The following is a 17,735-nucleotide window of genomic DNA, read 5'->3' on the forward strand; positions in this document are numbered from 1 at the left end:
AAGTTGATGAGGACGCCAGCAAGATGCACAACCAACCCAGGATGAGAAGGAAGACGAGGAAGCAATAATCGTTTCAATAATTAATAAATCATTCAGAGTAACATGACCCAATTAGAAGGGTTTAATTTACGTACAGAATAATAAATTGCAAAAAATAAAAGGCTTCCTGAGAAGAGGCCCTTCAGCCTCTTTAGCTTTAGCCCAGCTCTACCCTCAGCTTGGACAGCCCAAAGAAGAGTGGCCAGAGCCAGAAGCCAGCGAGTGGGATGACCTGCTGATGCCCTTAATCCAGCTGGGGCATCAGGGCTCGTCAAGGGTGGAGGGATTAGACAGGCTTTGGTCTGTCCACCGCAGGGCTGTTTCCCTTTTTAGCCTGGACAAAGGAGCCGCAAGGAAAAGGGCACAGCCTTCCCCCCACCCCTACCCCCCTTGCTGCCTTCTCCCAGGAGGCCCTGTAGCCCGGCTGTCCCTTGCGTGGGCAGTCCGGCTGCCACTCAGCGGAAAGAAAAGCTGGATTTTGCTGCCCCTTAAGAGCCAGGCTGAACTATGCAGAAGGGTGGGGTGGAGAAACAGATGTCATCTCACACCACCCTGGGAAGCAAACCACGGGTGTTCCCAGTAATCTCTGGCAGGGCCTGGTGGCTGGCGTGGAGCCTCAGAAGCTCCCACCTCCAGACTCTTCCTGTGTGCCGGGGTCAGCTCTTGCCCTCTGCCACCATCCACGGCAGGCTGCAGGACTAGGCCACGGCAGGCGAAGCAGCCCGAGTGCCGTTGAGCTGGGCCTGCCTGAGCGTGCCCGACTCCCCAGTTGGAGAAACCCAGGGAAGCACAGTGCTACCTTGGTCTTCTTGCTGGATGGGGAGGCAGGCCTGAGGCCGGGGCTGGAACCTGGAGCGTCTTCAGCCCCCCCCCCCCCGGAGAGATCAAGGACCTCAGGCTCATCACCTCTGTGGCTACAAGAGTTCGGATCTGTACCTTTGTTCTCTCTATTGGCCCCACTAGCCAGGCCGGCCCCTGCCTCCGCTGGCTCAATCAGCCTTCACACTGTGGAGCTCTCAAATTACCATGGCTCTTTCCAGCATTTGCAGCAGTGACACTGTTTAGATGTTTTTCCCATTATGCAATTACTGTGTTCATTTTCAAAAAGGAGAATATCAGTGTAAAAAATTAAAACATTAATTGATTGGGGTAGTCTGAGCCTCGTTTGGTGTTCCTAATGCACCTTTTATCCTTAGGAATCAAGATTCGGCTCTGCAGAAAGGGACATTTCTGCTTTTGAGAAATGCCAATGGCCAGAGAAGCAACCCATTGGTGGCAGGACTGGTCACCTTCAGCCTGGCCTCCCTCTTGTCCAGCTGCATGGTACCGCTTCAGGTCAGGGCTGGGTGGTGCTTCCTCACTGCCCCCCCCACACCTTTCTGAGGAAGGAAATGTGTGGGCCAGGCCCTCCTCTTGCTTGCACACAGGATGGCAGGGTGTTCTCTCACAACTTGAACAATTTACTCTGAATCTGGGCACGGTGATTATGGCAAAGAAAAAAATTTCAACTCTCAGGTAGCACCTCCTGACCCCTGTAGCGGGGTGTGGGGGGGTGAGAACCACATGCCTGTCTCCCAAGATGACTAACATCCAAAGCCCTCCTGGCCCCGGAGCAGCTGCAGAGCTGCCAAGATGAGGAAGGGCCTGGGAGGGGGGAAGATACGTGGTTTGAGTGTGTCTGAAAGGCTGTTGTCAGACAAGGAAGCAAACAGCCTTCCTTGCCCCATCCAAAAGACTGCACAGAATCTAGAGCCATTGAGAAACTAAAAACCTCGAAGTCAGCAACTCTGCTGCAAGTTGCCCTCCCTTAACATTCCGACCGACCGGCAGAGGCACCTGCGTGTTGGTTCCGGAGTTCCGATGGTCGCCCGGTTCCGCAGCCACGTGACGGCAGTCTGGGCGCTAGGCAACTAGCCCCGCGATTTTTGGCAAATTTTGCTCGTTTCCAGTGTTTACTTTTAACTTCTGGCAAAAAAACGTTCTCTGGGTGTAATGGATTTAGCTTAACGACCACAGTGCTTAAAAAAGTTTGTAAAACTGGGCGCGGTCATGTGATGAAAAGCTCAACGACCACCACTGTAATTTATCTGAGATGGTATAGGCTCTCCTGCTTGAGCAGGAGGCTCGACTAGAAGACCTCCAAGGTCCCTTCCAGTTCCGTTCTGTTCTCATTCCGAGCTTACTGCTAGACCGTAGTTGGAACTGTGCCAGGATGCTGTGCTGGGCCACATTTATGTAGAAATATTGAAAATTCAAACGGGTTCACAATCCTTTAAGGTCCGCCATGTTAAATCCTGGACGATTGTTTAATCACATTAACAGACAGTGCAAAGTAACACGTGCAAAACTAGATTTATTAACGCAAAAGCTGTAATAACATCACAACTACTGTACCCGAATCCTCGGCCCAGGAAGGGACGCGCGGCGAGTCCGCCTCCGGCATCTCCACTCTTCCCTCCCGGCGGTCCGTCGCCCAAGCCAAAGGGTCTCCGGGGCAAAGGAGGTTTTCGGGACCGCTCCGCGCTGGAAGGAGCCCGGCTGCGGGGGCTGCGGGGAGGAGCGAAACGCCGAAGGCTCCCGCCGCGCAGCCGTCGAGGAAGAGGCGGGCAGCCAGCAGGGAGACGCCCCCGCGGCTTCCTCGCCCCGCCCGCCGCTCCCGCCTCCCTCGCCGCCTCGCTCTCCCGGAGACCCCGGCCCGAGTCCGCCTCCCGCGCGCCTCGCCTCGCGCTCCTCTCCTTCCGTAGCCGCCCGCCCGCAGCCCGACCAGGGGGACCCCAGCCGCCCATGCCGTGCCGCCCCGGCCCCGCCGCCCCGCGCCCCGCCAGCAGCCGCCGCCGCCGCCCGCGCAGCAGCAGCAGAAGCAGCAGCAGAAGCAGCCGCCTCTCGCGGCCCGGCTGGGAGCTCGCCCGCCGCCTGGCCCGCCCGCCGGCATGGAGTCCCAGTGCGACTACTTCATGTATTTCCCGGCTGTGCCCTTCCCGGCCCGCGAGGTGCTCCTGGGGGAGCCAGGCCGGTACCGGGCCTTGCCCCGGAGGAACCATCTCTATCTGGGCGAGACGGTCCGCTTCCTGCTGGTCCTGCGGTGCCGCTCGGGAGCCGGCGGCGCTCCGCGGCCGCCCTGGGGGGAACTGGCAGGCTCGCTCTCGGCCCTGGCCAGCGTTAGCCCGGCTGGCGGCGGCGGCGGCGGCGTTGGAGACGAGGCCCTCCTTGCTGAAGCAGCGGAGGAGGGCGCGGCTGAGGCGGCCGCCAACGGAAGCGTCTTCCGGGAGTGCAGGGCGCTCCTGACCCACGGCCACGGCACCCCGGGAACGACTGCAGTGGCCGTAAGTCCGAGACCGGGGCGGCGGCGGCGGGGCTCGCTCTCCCCCAAGCAGCGTTCTGACCCTCGGCTCCTTCGTGCAGGTCCCCCCCGAGGAGCCCATCGTGTCCACCGACGAAGTCATCTTTCCGCTGACCATTTCTCTGGACAGGCTGCCCCCCAGCACCCTCAAAGCAAAAGTAAGGCCCCTCCCTTGCCCTCCCCGGCCCTCCCCGCGCCCTCCAGGCGGCCCAGGGGTGATGCCTGTTCTTCCGCAGATCGTGGCAACCGTATGGAGACGCGACCAAGAGAGAGGCGAGGTCCGGGAGCGCGGCTACCTCAGCATCTTGCAGGATCGGGCCCCTTCCCAGATCTTCCGTGAAGAGCAGGGCGCCTTCAAGGCGCAAGGTGAGCCTGACCCACGGGGGCCGCCTACTGCGCCTGCTCCCACCGCGGCAAGGCAGTGCGGAGCTGATGCCTCCATCTCTGCCCTTGGTTTGCAGTGAGCACCATGCTGACTGTGCTGCCCCCGCCGGAGCTGAAGTGCCAGCAGCTGAACGTGTCCGGGAAGCACTTGACGGTGCTCAAAGGTGTGTGGCTTGGCAGGGAGGGGAGGGTCCCTCTGCAGGTGCCCGGAGGGCAAGACGGTTGGCCTGCCCTCCCTTATGCACTCCCCTCCCCCGCTTTGCCCCGGCTCCCTTCCCAGTTCTGAACGCTGCCTCCCAGGATGAGCTCTCGGTGTGGGATGTGCGGATCCTGCCCAACTTGAATGCCAGTTACCTTCCCATGATGCCAGACGGCTCTGTCTTGCTAGTTGATGATATCTGGTAAGAGGGCAAAGGGTGGGGAGGGACAGGAAGCATTTAACCGACATTGACATTCCCTGCTCTTCAAAACATGCTTGGAGCTGTTTGCTTTTGAACAGCCCAAATCCTGCCATGGCTGAGCTGAACTTCCCTGAATGCCAGTTGCAGGGCTGGCATTTGGATGAACCACAGCAGGGCCTGAGCTACAGCCAGTTTGTCTAGTGGTTAAAGCACCAGGTGAGAAGCCAGGAGGCGCCGAGTTCTGGAGCCACCACAGGCATGAAAAGCAGCTGGCAGACTTTGGGCCAGTCCCCCCCTCTCAGCCCCACACACCTCACAGGGTTGTTGTTTTGTTGTGGGGAAAATAGGAGGAAGAAGGTAGGTTGGATATGTTTGCCACCTTATTTTTAAAACAATAAAGGTGGAATAAATAAATATACTTCTTCCTCACCTTACACCTCGGGTGATCTTGCTCCGTGGGGAGTGGGACGGAGGCTGCTTTGCAGAAAGTTGTGCGTGGCCGCTGGAGCCCTTCAGAGGTCTCCTTCCTGGGGAGCCCCCTTGGGCTGCCCCAAAGGGGCACAAGGAGAAGCTGCCTCAAGGAAGGCAGAAGCCGGGCACCAAGGTGACCTCAAGGGGTGCCACCTGCGTGCCCACGAGCTTGGAAGGGAGCTTCTTGCAGGCATGGCAGAGCCTGGTGTGGAATCCTTTTCTCCCAGCCATGGTTGGCTGTGGGCAGAGGCAGTGCTCCACTCCCCCCCCATGCGTACAATTGCTGTGTGCCAGAAAAGCATGTGTGTGCGCGCACGTGTGTGAGGCGGGGGCTGGATGGCAGGTTTTTCTTATGCTGCTTCTGTTCCCCCTCCCCACAGCCACCAATCCGGCGAAGTCTCCATGGCCTCCTTTTGCCAGGTGCCCTCGGCCACTTCCGCTTGGCCCTGCTCCCTCCGGGCACTGGAGGAGCAAAACTTCCTTTTCCAGCTGCAGGCACCAGAGCAGCCCCCTGACAGCACCAAAGAGGTGAGATTTCCCCCCCCCCCCCCGGGCTCTGGGGGCTTGCCTGGGCACCTGCAGCGCAGAGTGGGAGAGGGAGGCAGCTGTTCATTCTGCCCTGGCACTTGCAGGGCCTGGAGGTTCCTCTTATTGCGGTGGTGCAGTGGTCGACCCCCAAGCTGCCATTCACAAGCAGCATCTACACGCACTACAGGTGAGCAAGCCCTCTTTCAGGCTGGACAGGACACAGCCAGCCCCAGAGTGCCCAGGAGGGGAGGAGGGCCCCTTGGCCTGCCTGGCGCAGAAGGACAAGACAGCCCCAAAGTCCTGTGTAGCGGGATTAGGGCAGCCCAGAATGTTGTTTGTCTTCGCAGCTGCCCGGCCACACTGTCTACGCATTTTGCAGTCATTTGCTATAAGCACCCCTAAATTCTTTCCTTCTGGGGTACTGTCTAACACTGTACCCCCAACACTGCCAGAGGTTTTTTTCCTCAAGTGGATGATCTTAACGTTCAGAAACATTGAACTGCAGTTTCTACGTTTTTGACTAATTATGCAGCAGTGCCAAATTGTTTTGCATGTTATGAATACTCGAGGAACATCAACTCTACTACACACCTTTATGTCATCAGCAAAAAGACAAAGCTTACTCAGCAATCCTTCTCTTATACCCCTTACAAACACCTGGAAGAGAACAGGGTCGGGGTGGGGGCTGGGCCTTGTGATAGGCTGCTTGTGACCGGTCTCTGTTCAGGCAGCAGCACGTTAACCATTGCGCACTGGGATTTACCACTGAGCTAGCTTCCCATCCACTGGACCACCCAGGGGTTAAGCCCTCACCTGCACAAGCATCTAGGAGTTCAGTATAATGGAACTGTATCATGCAGCTGTCAGCATAAGTGTAATGTAAAGGTTGGCAGATATGAACCTCTCAAGAGCATATATATACGTGTGTAGTGGGAGAGATCTGTATTTGGCGGGTCGAATCCCGAGTGCCGCGTAGCAGAGTGAGCGCCTGTTACTCGTCCCAGCTTCTGCCAACCTAGCAGTTCGAAAGCACGTAAAAATGCAAGTAGAAGAATAGGGACCGCTACGGTGGGAAGGTAACGGCGTTCCGTGCGCCTTTGGCGTCTAGTCATGCCGGCCACATGACCACGGAGACGTCCTCGGACAAGCGCTGGCTCTTCGGCTTTGAAACGGAGATGAGCACCAGCCCCTAGAATCGGAAACGACTAGCACGCATGTGCGGGGGAGCCTTTACCTTTTTACTATACACACACCACACACAGACACACCCCTCTTAGCGGGTAGCCCATTTCAGATTCTGCCATTTTTCTTGGAAGCCCACCCTTGCTTTGGATCTTTTGTTCTTCCAACAATTTGTAAGTACAGACGGTGGCATACTTTGGCCTTCATCAAGTTCTCTCCGTGTCTTCAGTTCATTCATGGGATCCGAATACCTGCATGTGTAAAGGAGAGGCTAGCAGCAAAATTATTAGACTTCAGGTTCCATCCTTACATTATTCTTTTTGCCCACCTTTCTGTCCCTGTATCAGAAACACCCACAAAACCCCTTAGCTCGGCCGACTCCTTCCAGTATTATTTTATATTTTCCATCATCTGGGACAGACAGCCATGCAACGTTTGGAAGAGCCAGATCAGATCTCTTTTCTATCTTATAGAATTCTGAATTTTACTGTTTTTCCCTACTCAGTATAATACATCTACTAACATTTATTACCATTTTTTATTTATTTATTTTCCTGGTATAGGGGTTGGTGCCATTTGAAGCATAGTCACAGTTCATCCCGCCCAAGACAGCCTTTAAGTTTTTTCACATTAAGAGGTTTTTCCCATAGTTTAACATAATTGTTTTGCTATATTTCTTGATTGTTCCCTGTTGGATACAATGCCAGATGTGTCACTGATTGTATTATCTGGTACCTTCCACAGGAAATTTTCTTGGATAAAGTATCTTCTAATTTTTCTTACTTTTTGAATATCATTTTTTTATCTCAAGAAGTCTCCAAAGCCTTTGATTATTTTCGTCAGTTATCTCCTGGCATTCTGTTCTCCGTTGCCCACCTAACATTTAAGCTTGTGTTTCCAGGCTGTTGAGGCCCAGTGTAAGCCATCACCCTGAAGCCTTCTAGTTTTCCAGGGTGAAGAAAAATCCTGGAGAAGATTCAAAGCCTGGTTTAGAAGTGTATATATAGACCACTTTTTTAGCCTCTTTGCGTACGTAGACATTGCTCTCTGCTGGGACGGGCGGGGGGGGGGGAGAGAAATAGGTTTAGAGGCCAAGGGAGGGTCAAGGCTGAGGGGACCCAGCGCCACAGAGGGGTGGCGTTCTCTGGCCCACCTTGGCAGCCAAAGCTCCGGGAGTGACTTGGGGCCCATCTCATTCACTGCAGGGAGGAAAAAGACGGAGGACAGAGTGCCCCTTCAACCCCGGAGATGCCAAGGGAAGCTGGCATCAAAACCAGGAGCTCCAGGGCTCTGGAGGACGTGCCACGCGTTGTCTTCTCGCTTTCCCTCCTAGGTTGCCCAGCATCCGCCTTGCTCGTCCCAGGTTTGTGATGACTGCAGAATGCGAGTCGCCAGTTGTCTTGCATCGGCGCTTTGTAGTTACGTACACACTCATCAATAACTTGCAGGACTTTCTGGCAGTGCGCCTGGTCTGGACACCAGAAAGTGCTGCTGCAGGTGAGGGGGGGGAGGGGAGGATGGCCGCTAGGACTCAGCTCCGCTTCAGGCAGAGGGGATGAGCAGCTGCTCCCTCTTCCATGCTTGGCTGATTTGCAGCTCCTGGTGGTGGGGTGGGGGAGGGGCAGGCCAGGAGCTGCATAGACCTCTTCCCCCTCCCCTGGCATTGGTTGGGTTTGGGAGCATGCTGGGTCTTTGGGCCCCTCTTAACCACACTTGGTCTCTTCCCCCCCCCCTTAGGGAAGAAGCCAAATGTCTGCGATGAATGCCGTGCCACACCAGACCCTCAAGACTCCATTGTGTGCCAGACCCCCCTCAATAACCTGGGATTCTCCCGCAAGGGCAGTGCCCGCACCTTCTGTGTCACCTTCCAGGCTCTGCGTGCTGGCTTGTTTGAGGTAAGTGTCCGCACATGCTGCATAAAGACAAGCATGGATTAGTTGGCAACAACCTAGGATCCTCCTGCCAACTGCGGACGATTTAACTTGGTTACATCTAGTTTCAGCACTGCATAGAACACACACACACTGACCAAGAGGACTATCCTCTCTTCTCCCCCCACCCCGCAGCTGTCCCAGCACATGAAGCTGAAACTCCAGTTCACAGCTAGTGTGTCCAACCCCCCTCCAGAGGCCCGGCCCGTCTCCCGCAAAAGCAGCCCTGGGAGCCCAGCCATGCGGGAGCTTGTGGGCCGTCATCAGGCCAGCCTCGGGCGCTCTCAGAGCTTCTCACACCAGCAGCCGGCACGGGGACACCTCCTGAGGTGGGTGCTGCAGAGGAAGCTGGGGGGATGGGGAGGAAGCGGCTGGAGAGACCCAGCGCTGGGCTTCGCAGACATCAGTTGGCAGGAGAAGGGAGGGTCTCTTGCTTCTCCCTGCCAATCTCTCTCTCCTTTCCTCCTAATAGGTCAGGAAGCGTCATGGAGCGCCGGGCCATAACCCCCCCTGTGGGCTCCCCAGTGGGCCGCCCTCTTTACTTGCCCCCGGACAAGGCTGCTCTTTCCCTTGACAAAATTGCCAAACGAGAGTGCAAGGTGCTGGTGCTCGCGCCCGTCACATGACAGAGGGGCCCCTCCCCCTCCCCAGAAAGGGCAGTGCTGGCTGCATTCAGCCTACCCACAGTATGTGCCACCCAGTCTCGGAACAAGATCTGCTCCAGACACCTAAACTTCACAGGATAACCCCCTCCTCACCCAACCAGCTCGGTCTCCTCAGACTGACTCCTCAGCTGCACCCCAGTTCATCCTTCCAGGGACCCAGGCCCCTCTCACCCACCCTTCTCCATTTCCTTCAGCTGAGCAGCAAGATTTTCACTCTGGGGGAAGGGAAAACTGTCTGAAAGCCAAGAGGAAAGAGCAGCTACATCAACCCCCCCCCCCATTGAAAGGCAAAGCGACTCCAGCCCCAGCTGGTAGAAGGGTACTTTTAACTGCTGGACATTTCCAAATCGATTCTTCCTTTTCACCCTGGATTAGGCCATGGGATGTGACCTGGAAGTTTCCCAGTATCTGCTATATTCCTAGATGGGAGAGGGCCGGTCTCTAGCCCCCCCCCCCAAAAAAAATCATCCCAGGTCCAGGCCACTTTCCATTGCACTTTATTTAATTTTTGTTATTTATATTTTTTATTTGCTCAGAAGCAACTTGAACTCTGTATCTTATGTGCTTACAAATAAACTGCACTGGCTGGCCGGCAAATAACATGCTTAGTGGATCTCTTTGGTGTCCTCTGGCACGGTCCTTCTTTCTTCCTCTTCTTCTGATGAATTCACCTGATCTCAAGGCATGGTCAGATTTAACAGTCACCGCTGCATCCAGTTACAGGGAGCCCAAAGCAGCCAGCAAACATACGTTGAGCAAACTGGTTCGCTTCGCTCCCCTTTGGAACAGCAAACGGCATACAAAATGCCCGGCAGATGCTTTTCCACAGGCTGACTCCTGGCAAAGCATCACTTTCCTGGGATGATCAGGCAGCGAAACACTTTGCCGTATTTCACCAACATGCCAGGTGCCAGGAAGGAGGAGAGGGCAGGTGGTGGGAAGGCCCATTCATGGGGGGGGGGAGAGAGAGAGAGAAGAAGGGGGCCGTTTGCCTCCCTCTCCTCCTCGACTGCTGCTGCGGGGTGGGGGGGCAGGAGCGACTCGGGGAGGGGGGCTCGCGGGCCCCTCCGCAGGCAGGCACGAACTGGCGCCCTCGGCCCCGCTCCTTGGCCCGCTCAGACCACCACGGGCTCCGGGACGCTGTTGAGCCGCTTCACCACGAAGAGCTTCTGGCCGGAGACGGTCGCCAGCAGGGAATGTTCCCCGAAGACCACTGCGGGGGGAGGGAGGAGGAGAGGCGGCGGCGGCGCCGGTCAGCGGAGCCCCCCCCAGCGCCCCCTCCCCCCAGCGCCCCCTCCCCTCCCCCCTCGCTCACCGGAGACGCGGCGGAAGGGCAGCTCCGGGCCCCGCGGCAGCCGGAAGGCGCAGGCCGTGCTCACCAGCTCCGCCATCGCGCCCGCCGTGCGCTCGTCGTTCTCCAAGTCGCCGGCCGACTGCGGGGAGAGGGAGGTCAGCCGCCGCCCCCTCCGCCGCCCCCTCCCCCTCCGCCCGGAGGCTCCTCACCGCCAGGACGGCGCCGTCGCTGATGACCAGGTAGCCCGTCTGCTCCGGGATGCGCTCCAGGCCCTGCGTGAGCGCCGCCGCCGCCGCCGCCGCCGCCTGTCGGGAAAGCCGCGCTCGGTCAGCGGGGCCGCCGCCGCCTCCCCCTCCCGCCCCCGCCCCCGCCGAGGCTCACCATGCCCGGCCGGAGTCGCGAGCAGACGCGGGCGGAAACCGAGCCCGGCCCGCTGACCGCTGCGGAAGCGGAAGAAGCCGTCCTCTGGAGAGTCCGCAGGGCGCTTCCTTCCGGTGAGGGAGGTCCGGGCGGAAGAGGCTTCAGCTCGGGATTCGCGCGAGATCTGCGGGTGACGCCCGCGCAAGGCGCGCCGGGAGGGGAGCGGCCCCGCCTCCTCCCTCCTCCCCCTCCCGCGGGCGCTCCCCTCCCCGCGGGGTTGAGCCCCCTCCCTTCGGCTCCCTTCCCGGAGGGGGGGCCGTTCTGCCGCCGCCGCCGCTCGGTCGTTCGGGCTGCGGAGGCCGTCGATGCCCCGCCGAGCCTGGTTCCTCCCGGGCCTGAGCGGCGACTGGGGAGGGGCTTCTCCGCTGGGGAAGGGCGCGGGGAGGGGGAGGGAGCCCCCCGCAATCTTGCAAGCTCATTCGGGCTTCGGGAGGACCCGGGTCGGGGAGGCTCGGCGAAGAGCCCCGTCGGCCAGAGGGCTTCCGGCCACCCGGAGGAGTTCGGCCTCTCCCCAAGCCCCCGCCCCACCGAGCGGCCTTTGGCGCGGACCGGGCCAGAGAAAGGAGGCGGCTTAGCAACATCCAGGTTTATTAGCAAAGAGCTCCGCTAAGGAAACGGGCGCCGCAGGGCTGCTAGAGCCCCCCGCTGCAGCCGCCGCGCCTGCGGCCGGAGACCACGGCGTTCAGGACGAGGATGCCGACGAGGATGCTCAGAGCCAGCAGCAGGGCGACGGCCAAGGCCGCGTGGATGGCGGTGGTGACCCCGAAGGCGAAGAGGAAGAGAGTCTGCTGGCAGAAGCCAGGCTGGCCAAAGTCCTCGTAGTCTGGGGGGTAGATGGAATAGACCCACACGTTGCCTGTTGCGGGGAAAGCGAGGAAAGTGACCAGGAAGGGCTACGGGCTACCCTGATGCCCCACATTCAGCTCCTCCTCTAAACTCCTGCTTAGTCTGGGCTCAGAAACAGCTGTTCCTAAGGCGCTGTTGCCACAGGGGAGCCTCTTCCTCCCGTCAGCCCCAGAAGCCACCTCAAAGCCTGCTGGAGCTCAATTAACAGCCTTCAGCCCAGCAAACCACCACGAGGACCGTCACAGCCAGGCGGCTCGGCCAGTTAAAGGCTGCAGAGGCCAGGCAGCTCTGTGCTCCCGGCTGGCCCCTCCCCATCAGTAGCCCCCCCCCTACCTGCGATGAACCAGGCACAGAGGAAGAGGAAGCCCGTTCCCTGCAAACAGTTGAGTAGCTTGCTTGGTCGGTTGGTGCCGTCCCCGCAGGGAATACAGCTGAGGAACAGGAGCAGGAGTGTGACGGCACTCAGGATGATCAAGTAAATGGGAAGGAGAGGCTGCCGGGGACATTGGCCGAGATAGACTGCTCCTGGGGATGGAGGAGCAAAGATTAGCACCTTAGATTCTTGGACCTTCTTTCAACATGAGGTGCGCAGAATGCGGATCCCTCTCGCTGGCCCCCGGCCCCCGGCCCCGAGTACTTCCCTGTGTCAAGAGGAGCCCACATGGGTTAAGCTGAAGATGAAGACCCCTTCTTCAAATTTGGGAGTCAGCTTGGCAGCCTGGGTCACCTCCCAATTAGAGACTCTCAAACTGGCCATGGCTCTAATTGGTATCTGCACCCCAACCCAGGGAGATGTGCAAACTGCAGGTATAGGTGGAAGGAAGGCTCGGGAGAAAAAGCCCAGCCCAGTCTCCATTGCCCCATTCAGCACAGCCCCACAGCCCAACAGCAAGGATGGCCTGCAAAGCTGCCTCAGTGCCTGAGCCCCCAGCCAGGAGCGATGAGCCTGGGAGGGAGGGAACGAGGGGCCTGCGGCCGAGGCAGGTGGCCAAGTGGGCTACTTGGGGCCTTGCCTGGCACTGGTGTCTTGGGAAGGGCAGCCCGCTGGCCCTTTTGAGCACCACACCCTGCAGGCCTGCTTCACCCAGCGCACTCAGGCACAATGCCGGCGGTGCTTTGTAAGGCAGGGCTTGGGCCGCTAGTTTCCTCAGCAAAGTAGGACTGATAGCTTCACAGAGCGTACACAGCAGGCTATCCAGAGCTCTGCTCTTCAAGGAGCCCCTGCAGCAGCTGACGACTTCAGGGCGGGCCCAGCAAAGGACTGGGCAGCACCAGAGCAGGGGCGACAGACGAGCCGAAGGGGCTGTGGGGAGGCAGGGACAGGGTGAGGATTCCGCTCACCGATGGCGATTCCTGCCAGAGGCAACGCAGCCAAGAGAACTTTTCCTAGGACTGGAGGAGGAAGAGCGAGAGATTAGGCCACTCTAGAGATGGGGGAGTACCAGCAAAGCCAAGGTGTGGGGAGCAAGAGCAGCCTACCGATCAGGACGGAGTGCATGGAGGAGGGAGGCTCTTCAGTGGCCCTCAGGAGAGGCCTCTCGGGCTGGGATTCCTCGGCCATGGCGGCTGCTGCTGAAGCCAAGGGGAGAACTGAAGGTGCCGACTGCCCTTCCCCGCCTGCCCCACATCTTCTTAAGTAGCCTCTGTCTCTGGCCTCCTGACCCAGGTGTGGCCCACCCTCAGCAATTACATTGGAGGTGGGAGGGTGTGCAAAGTTGGGCTCCTCCCTCCTTTAGGCTCTAGTTTGTGTGTGTGTAAAGCAAAGAATTGCTTGGGTGGGAGGGCCTGGGCCCTCTCTTCCCTCACTTGCCTCTCAGCTGATGGGAGGGCTGCAGGCCAGGCTCTCAAACGACCAAGCAGGATGAAACAACCAAAGCAAAACGGAATAATGCTTGGAAAGTAGGAAACTGAGCCGGGGACGGGGAGGTGCTTTGGACAGCTCTGCACCGTCCTGTGGGGGGGTGGGGGTGGGCAGGGGAGTTTCTTGATCTGTAGCTCTCAGTGGACAGGCAGGAAATTAATCAGATTGTCCTTCACCCTCCTAAGCCTCACAGGGCGCTTCCCTCAAATGAAAAGGGCACAGAAGCCAGCTATGGGTTGGGGTAATCCTCCCACTGGGCCCGCCCTGGACAACATGCTCAGTTGCTGACTGGGCTCAGCCTGAGGGCCTGGTTGAGCTTGCCCCAGTGCCAAGCAGGAGCGAGATGGGCGAGCACCACGAAACCCAAGTGGTCTGCCAGTGGCAGCAGACCCTCGTACTGCTTGGTCCCCAAGATCAGGACCAGGGCATCTGCAGGAGCAGGAGGCACTGACTGGCCTGAGGACCTCGCCTGCTGGCTCTGGCCTGACCCAGCACAGCCCTCTGGGGTTGCTGGAGGCCCAGGGGGCAGGCCCTTTGCAGAACCCCTGCCAGGCCATAAAATGTGTCCTCTGGGGGAGGGGTGTTACTTTGCCCCCCCTCTGCTAGTATTGATAGACGTACGACTTCCTTTCCCAGGCGTTTAATTATCAGTTGATGTTTTATCTCATAAACTTTGCATTTAACTTTTCCCACTGTTTGGGTTCCTTTGTTACCAGAGCCAGGTCTCCCACTGCAATTGTCCCAAGCTGATGTGACTGAAGCTGCCCCCCCCCAGCAAAAACATTGGGTTAACAGTGGGGCTAGGAGAGGCCTCTGCACAGGGATGCCTTCAGCCTCTCCCATCCCAGAGGCATCACCGCTCTTCCTGCCCTTCTCAACTCCACTTGATGAGGCTTTGGCTGCCCCAGCTGAGCAACGTGCCTGGCCAATCCCAGAGGCCAGGCCAAGGCAGGGATGTCCCCTCTGTTGCTCAGCCAGGGTAAGAGACAAAGGGGTAGGGGAGATTAGGGGGTGGGTGTGCTGGACCCGAGGCTCTCTCTGCCCCTCCCCATTTCCCAAACCAACGCAGACCTCAGTCCAGGGAGCAGGAGCACAGCCCAAATGGGAGCCTTCGCTGGGAGGAAAGAGGACCCTGGGAAGTCGGGAGACACAGGGCTCCCTCAGCAGGGAGAGGACAGGAATGGACGAGCAGCTGTTCTGACGCCACCTCACTCTTCCTTTCCAGCCCGCAAAGAGCAGCTGACTCCTCACTTCCTCCTGCTGTAGCTGCCCCTCCGGCCCCACCCTGCTTGACTGCACCAAGGCCGGAGTTGCTGAGGAGACGACCCCCTCCCACTTGCCGGATCTTTCCCCAGCCAGGACCCTTCACGTTTGTGGCACATAACTCAAGCTGATGTTACGTGAGGCACACAAGTCACCCGGCTAGTGGACTACACTCAGGCCTCAAGCTCAGTTTAGCAATAGACCAAACAGTTGCCAGCTGAGTGCAAAGCAGCTTTTCTGCATGCTTCTGGTTCCTGGGAGGGGAGGAAGGGGGTGCCCAGAAGACCAGATGGGCAGAATACTGTGAAACAGCAGGAATGATTAGTTGCCCTTCCCCCACTCAACACCCCTCCCCTCCCAGGTGCGTGCAGCCCAAGGAGATTTAATGGGCACTTGGGTTAAGGTCACCGATGAACTAAACCGTTTTCTGCTGGGCTGCACAGCACAGTGAGCCAGCCACCGATTTGGCCCCAGCAGCTGCAGGACGATCGCTTTCAGTGTGCCGTAACGCCAGAGATTCACTTGCACCTTCTGTCCGGTGCTGTCCTTCAAGGCCTGGTAGGGGTTCATTTTGGCTCTGTGCCCATCCTTCCTGCAACAGCCTTCTGGACATGCTCAAAAGTACTGTCATCAGGTTCACCTACCAGGAAACCAAGGGGAGCTTTAAGCTCTGTTGTCAGAACTGCCACCTCCCTGCCAGCCTGCTATGAACCGTGGAGGGGGGGAGCTGGATGGGAGGGGGGAGGGCCTGGGGGAGAGTGAAACTTCTCCAGTCCAGAGTCTTCAAGGTGCTTTCCCTGGGAGGAAGAGGAGGAGGAGGCGGCCCAACATGTAGAGCGACTGTTTCCAAAGCATCTTGTTTAAATGTGATTGGAAAATGAGAGATAAGGACTGACGGAGGGAAGTTAACTGGCAAAAATCTGGTGCAAACTCTCACTCCTGGCTTTACACTGCTGCAATTCATTTGACTTATGCTAAACTATACCTTTCTCAGCAAATGGATTCCAGGATCATTTTTACTTAGAAGCCGAAATTGAGACAGGTGTGACCTCTGTTGTCCAGATGCCTTCCATTGCAGACAAGCCCACTAGGCAAGGGGCCCGGATGGAGGTCAGTAGCCCATCCTCCAGTCCTCCTTCCCCCTCTAGGCAGTCCTCCCTGAGAAACATAGCTGCTCTGGAAAGATCAGGTCTGTGTGTGTGTGTGTGTGTGTGTGTGTGTGTGTGTGTGTGTGTGTGTGTTTTCCTTTTTCCTTTACTCTCTCTGCCTCAGCAGAAGATCCCAGCAGGACAAAGCGGATACTGGAGGCTGGCACTGAGCTTGGCTCCTTAGGACGCTCTGAGCTTGGCAGTTTTCTTGCAGTGGTTTCATTACCAAAGTAGGTAGCACCATCAGCGCCAGTAGGGAGTGGGCTTTGCTCTCCTTTTACACACTAGTCAGTGGGAGGATGGTCTGACCCACCCAGACCACCAGGGCAGAAAAGGGTCTCTCCACAGATGAGCCAAGGCGGTTAAACCATTTCACGCCACTCCTATCCTTAAATCCTTTTGCACTCTTAGCTTACCTGGACGCAACCGTCTGCAAAGGGATCCCCGACTTCCCTGGAGGCAAACCTCCAACCCAGAGCCTGCCCCAAAGCTGCAACTCTTCTTAGCTGGTCATTTTGGACTGGACCATCCTTTCAAGGAAACCGTTCTGACTGACAGAGATTTTTATTTCCCCTCCACTGAGCCTTATTGGTCGCTGGTCCCTGCTAGGGAATGAGCCTGAAAAAGGCCCAGGAAAGGAACGGTGCCCTCCGCTCAGCAACCAAGGGAGGAGCTGCCCTGATAGAAGTCTCCAAGCCCAGCTGCCCCCCCCAACCCCGCTGCTTTGGGGATCAATAAACGCGCCCGCGCCCGCCCCCCCCCCCCGGTCGGGCAGGGAGGGGGGGCAGCCCTTTAGCCAGGAACGATCCACCACTCGCCCTGATTCAACCCTTTATTGAAGGCCGCCATCAGCTCGCACCGCCGGCTCCTTCCCTCAACACCTGGAACGGGGCTCCGTGGCCCGGCACGACGACGTCGGCGATGGCCAGGACGCGGGCCCGGCTCTCGGCCTGCCGGGCGGGGTCTTCGCTCAGGGCCGCCCACTCCTCCTCGTCGTCCCGGTGCTCGAAAAGGTCTCCGGCCACCACCACGCTGCCCAGGGCGGTGCCCAGCACCAGCAGGCTGACGTCGCTCCCCGTGTGGCCCGGAGTGGGCAGCACCTCCAGGTGCCCCGCGTGGATCGGGTAGGGGGCTCCCCGGCGCAGCCCCGTGGGCAGGTAGCGGCCCCCCGGCTGGCAGACGTCCGTGCCCACGATCAGCTCGGCCCGCGGGAAGAGGTTGAGGTTGCCGGCGTGGTCCGAGTGGCCGTGCGTGCACACCACGTGGCGGACGTCGCCCGGGGACACCCCCCGCTCCGCCAGGCCGGCCAGCAGCCGCTCCCGAGCCCAGGGCCCGCCCGTGTCCACCAGGGTCAGCCGCGGGCCCAGCACCAGCGACACCGTCCCGTCCGCCAGCGTGGAGCCGTCCGCCTGCGCCCGGCAGTAGCCCTCCTGCACCACCGACACCGAGTACGGGCAGCCGGGCAGGGTCAGCGGGGCCGCCCTCCGACGGGCCATGGATGGAGGGGGGGAGGGGGAGGGGCGCCGAAGAACCACCCGGCGGGCAGAGGCGAAGCGGAGCCCCGCCCCGCCGGACCGCGCGTGCGCCGGCCGAGCCCGGCGGGTGGTGACGTCAGGCGGGCGGGGGCCCGATGGCGGAGGAGAAGAAGCCGAAGGTGGGCAGCGCGCAGCTGCCCACCGAGTCCATGAAGGTGATGGCCGAGTCGGTGGGCATCGGGCAGGTGCCCGAGGAGACGTGCCAGCTGCTGGCGGACGAGGTCAGCTACCGCATCAAGGAGATCGCGCAGGTAGGCGGGGGAGGGGGGAGAGAGGGGGGTCCTCCTCCTCTCCCCCCCCGCGGCGCCCACCCTCTCCCTCTCCCTCCGCAGGACGCGCTGAAGTTCATGCGGCTGGGCAAGCGGCAGCTGCTGACCATGGGCGACGTCGACCTGGCCCTGAAGCTGAAGAACGTGGAGGTGCCTGG

At 59.2% G+C, this 17,735-nt stretch overlaps 4 protein-coding genes across 5 annotated transcripts; 1 reads left to right on the forward strand and 3 right to left on the reverse strand.

Moving 5' to 3' along the window:
- The first annotated feature begins 2,747 nt into the window (after window positions 1-2,747).
- TRAPPC14 (trafficking protein particle complex subunit 14) lies at window positions 2,748-9,518 on the forward strand. Its single transcript, XM_083377039.1, has 11 exons — window positions 2,748-3,362; window positions 3,442-3,537; window positions 3,616-3,745; window positions 3,841-3,927; window positions 4,044-4,164; window positions 5,016-5,163; window positions 5,268-5,350; window positions 7,679-7,842; window positions 8,083-8,240; window positions 8,412-8,605; window positions 8,749-9,518. The coding sequence occupies exons 1-11, from the start codon at window positions 2,970-2,972 to the stop codon at window positions 8,900-8,902; spliced, it is 1,728 nt and encodes a 575-aa protein (XP_083233165.1). The 5' UTR covers window positions 2,748-2,969; the 3' UTR covers window positions 8,903-9,518.
- LAMTOR4 (late endosomal/lysosomal adaptor, MAPK and MTOR activator 4) lies at window positions 9,423-11,255 on the reverse strand (the record flags this gene model as incomplete). The annotated part of the gene is made up of 4 exons (XM_083378732.1): window positions 9,423-10,154; window positions 10,257-10,374; window positions 10,445-10,540; window positions 10,617-11,255. Coding segments are annotated over 4 exons (951 nt in total), but the record flags the coding sequence as incomplete, so codon positions are not given.
- Window positions 11,253-14,723, reverse strand: TMEM272 (transmembrane protein 272). 2 transcript variants are annotated; one of them, XM_083377040.1, is made up of 5 exons: window positions 14,434-14,723; window positions 12,981-13,070; window positions 12,843-12,893; window positions 11,835-12,026; window positions 11,253-11,511 (listed from the first exon to the last, which is right to left on the reverse strand). In XM_083377040.1, the coding sequence occupies exons 2-5, from the start codon at window positions 13,060-13,062 to the stop codon at window positions 11,288-11,290; spliced, it is 549 nt and encodes a 182-aa protein (XP_083233166.1). In that variant the 5' UTR covers window positions 13,063-13,070; window positions 14,434-14,723; the 3' UTR covers window positions 11,253-11,287. The 2 variants fall into 2 exon arrangements, with proteins under 2 accessions (XP_083233166.1, XP_083233167.1); XM_083377041.1 differs by lacking the exon at window positions 14,434-14,723 and having other exon boundaries at window positions 12,981-14,310.
- A 1,299-nt stretch (window positions 14,724-16,022) lies between these two features.
- On the reverse strand, window positions 16,023-17,379 carry MBLAC1 (metallo-beta-lactamase domain containing 1). The gene has a single exon (XM_083376407.1). It carries the CDS (start codon window positions 17,267-17,269, stop codon window positions 16,622-16,624), a length of 648 nt encoding a protein of 215 aa, XP_083232533.1. The 5' UTR covers window positions 17,270-17,379; the 3' UTR covers window positions 16,023-16,621.
- Window positions 17,380-17,735: the final 356 nt, after the last annotated feature.

This window comes from Vipera ursinii, assembly GCF_947247035.1.
Source record: "Vipera ursinii genome assembly, chromosome: Z".
Classification (NCBI taxonomy): Eukaryota; Metazoa; Chordata; class Lepidosauria; order Squamata; family Viperidae; genus Vipera; species Vipera ursinii.

What these genes read in the sequence shown, in the direction of transcription:
- TMEM272 (XM_083377040.1), bottom strand. Translation starts at nt 13,062, where the DNA reads ATGGCCGAGGAATCCCAGCCCGAGAGGCCTCTCCTGAGGGCCACTGAA. An exon ending in TCTGGCAGGAATCGCCATCG is followed by an intron (nt 12,027 to 12,842) that starts GTGAGCGGAATC and finishes CTCCATCCCCAG; the next exon opens with GAGCAGTCTATCTCGGCCAA. An exon ending in CTGTGCCTGGTTCATCGCAG is followed by an intron (nt 11,512 to 11,834) that starts GTAGGGGGGGGG and finishes TCCCCGCAACAG; the next exon opens with GCAACGTGTGGGTCTATTCC.
- MBLAC1 (XM_083376407.1), bottom strand. Translation starts at nt 17,269, where the DNA reads ATGGCCCGTCGGAGGGCGGCCCCGCTGACCCTGCCCGGCTGCCCGTAC.
- TRAPPC14 (XM_083377039.1), top strand. Translation starts at nt 2,970, where the DNA reads ATGGAGTCCCAGTGCGACTACTTCATGTATTTCCCGGCTGTGCCCTTC. An exon ending in GCACTTGACGGTGCTCAAAG is followed by an intron (nt 3,928 to 4,043) that starts GTGTGTGGCTTG and finishes CTCCCTTCCCAG; the next exon opens with TTCTGAACGCTGCCTCCCAG. An exon ending in TGCGTGCTGGCTTGTTTGAG is followed by an intron (nt 8,241 to 8,411) that starts GTAAGTGTCCGC and finishes CCCACCCCGCAG; the next exon opens with CTGTCCCAGCACATGAAGCT.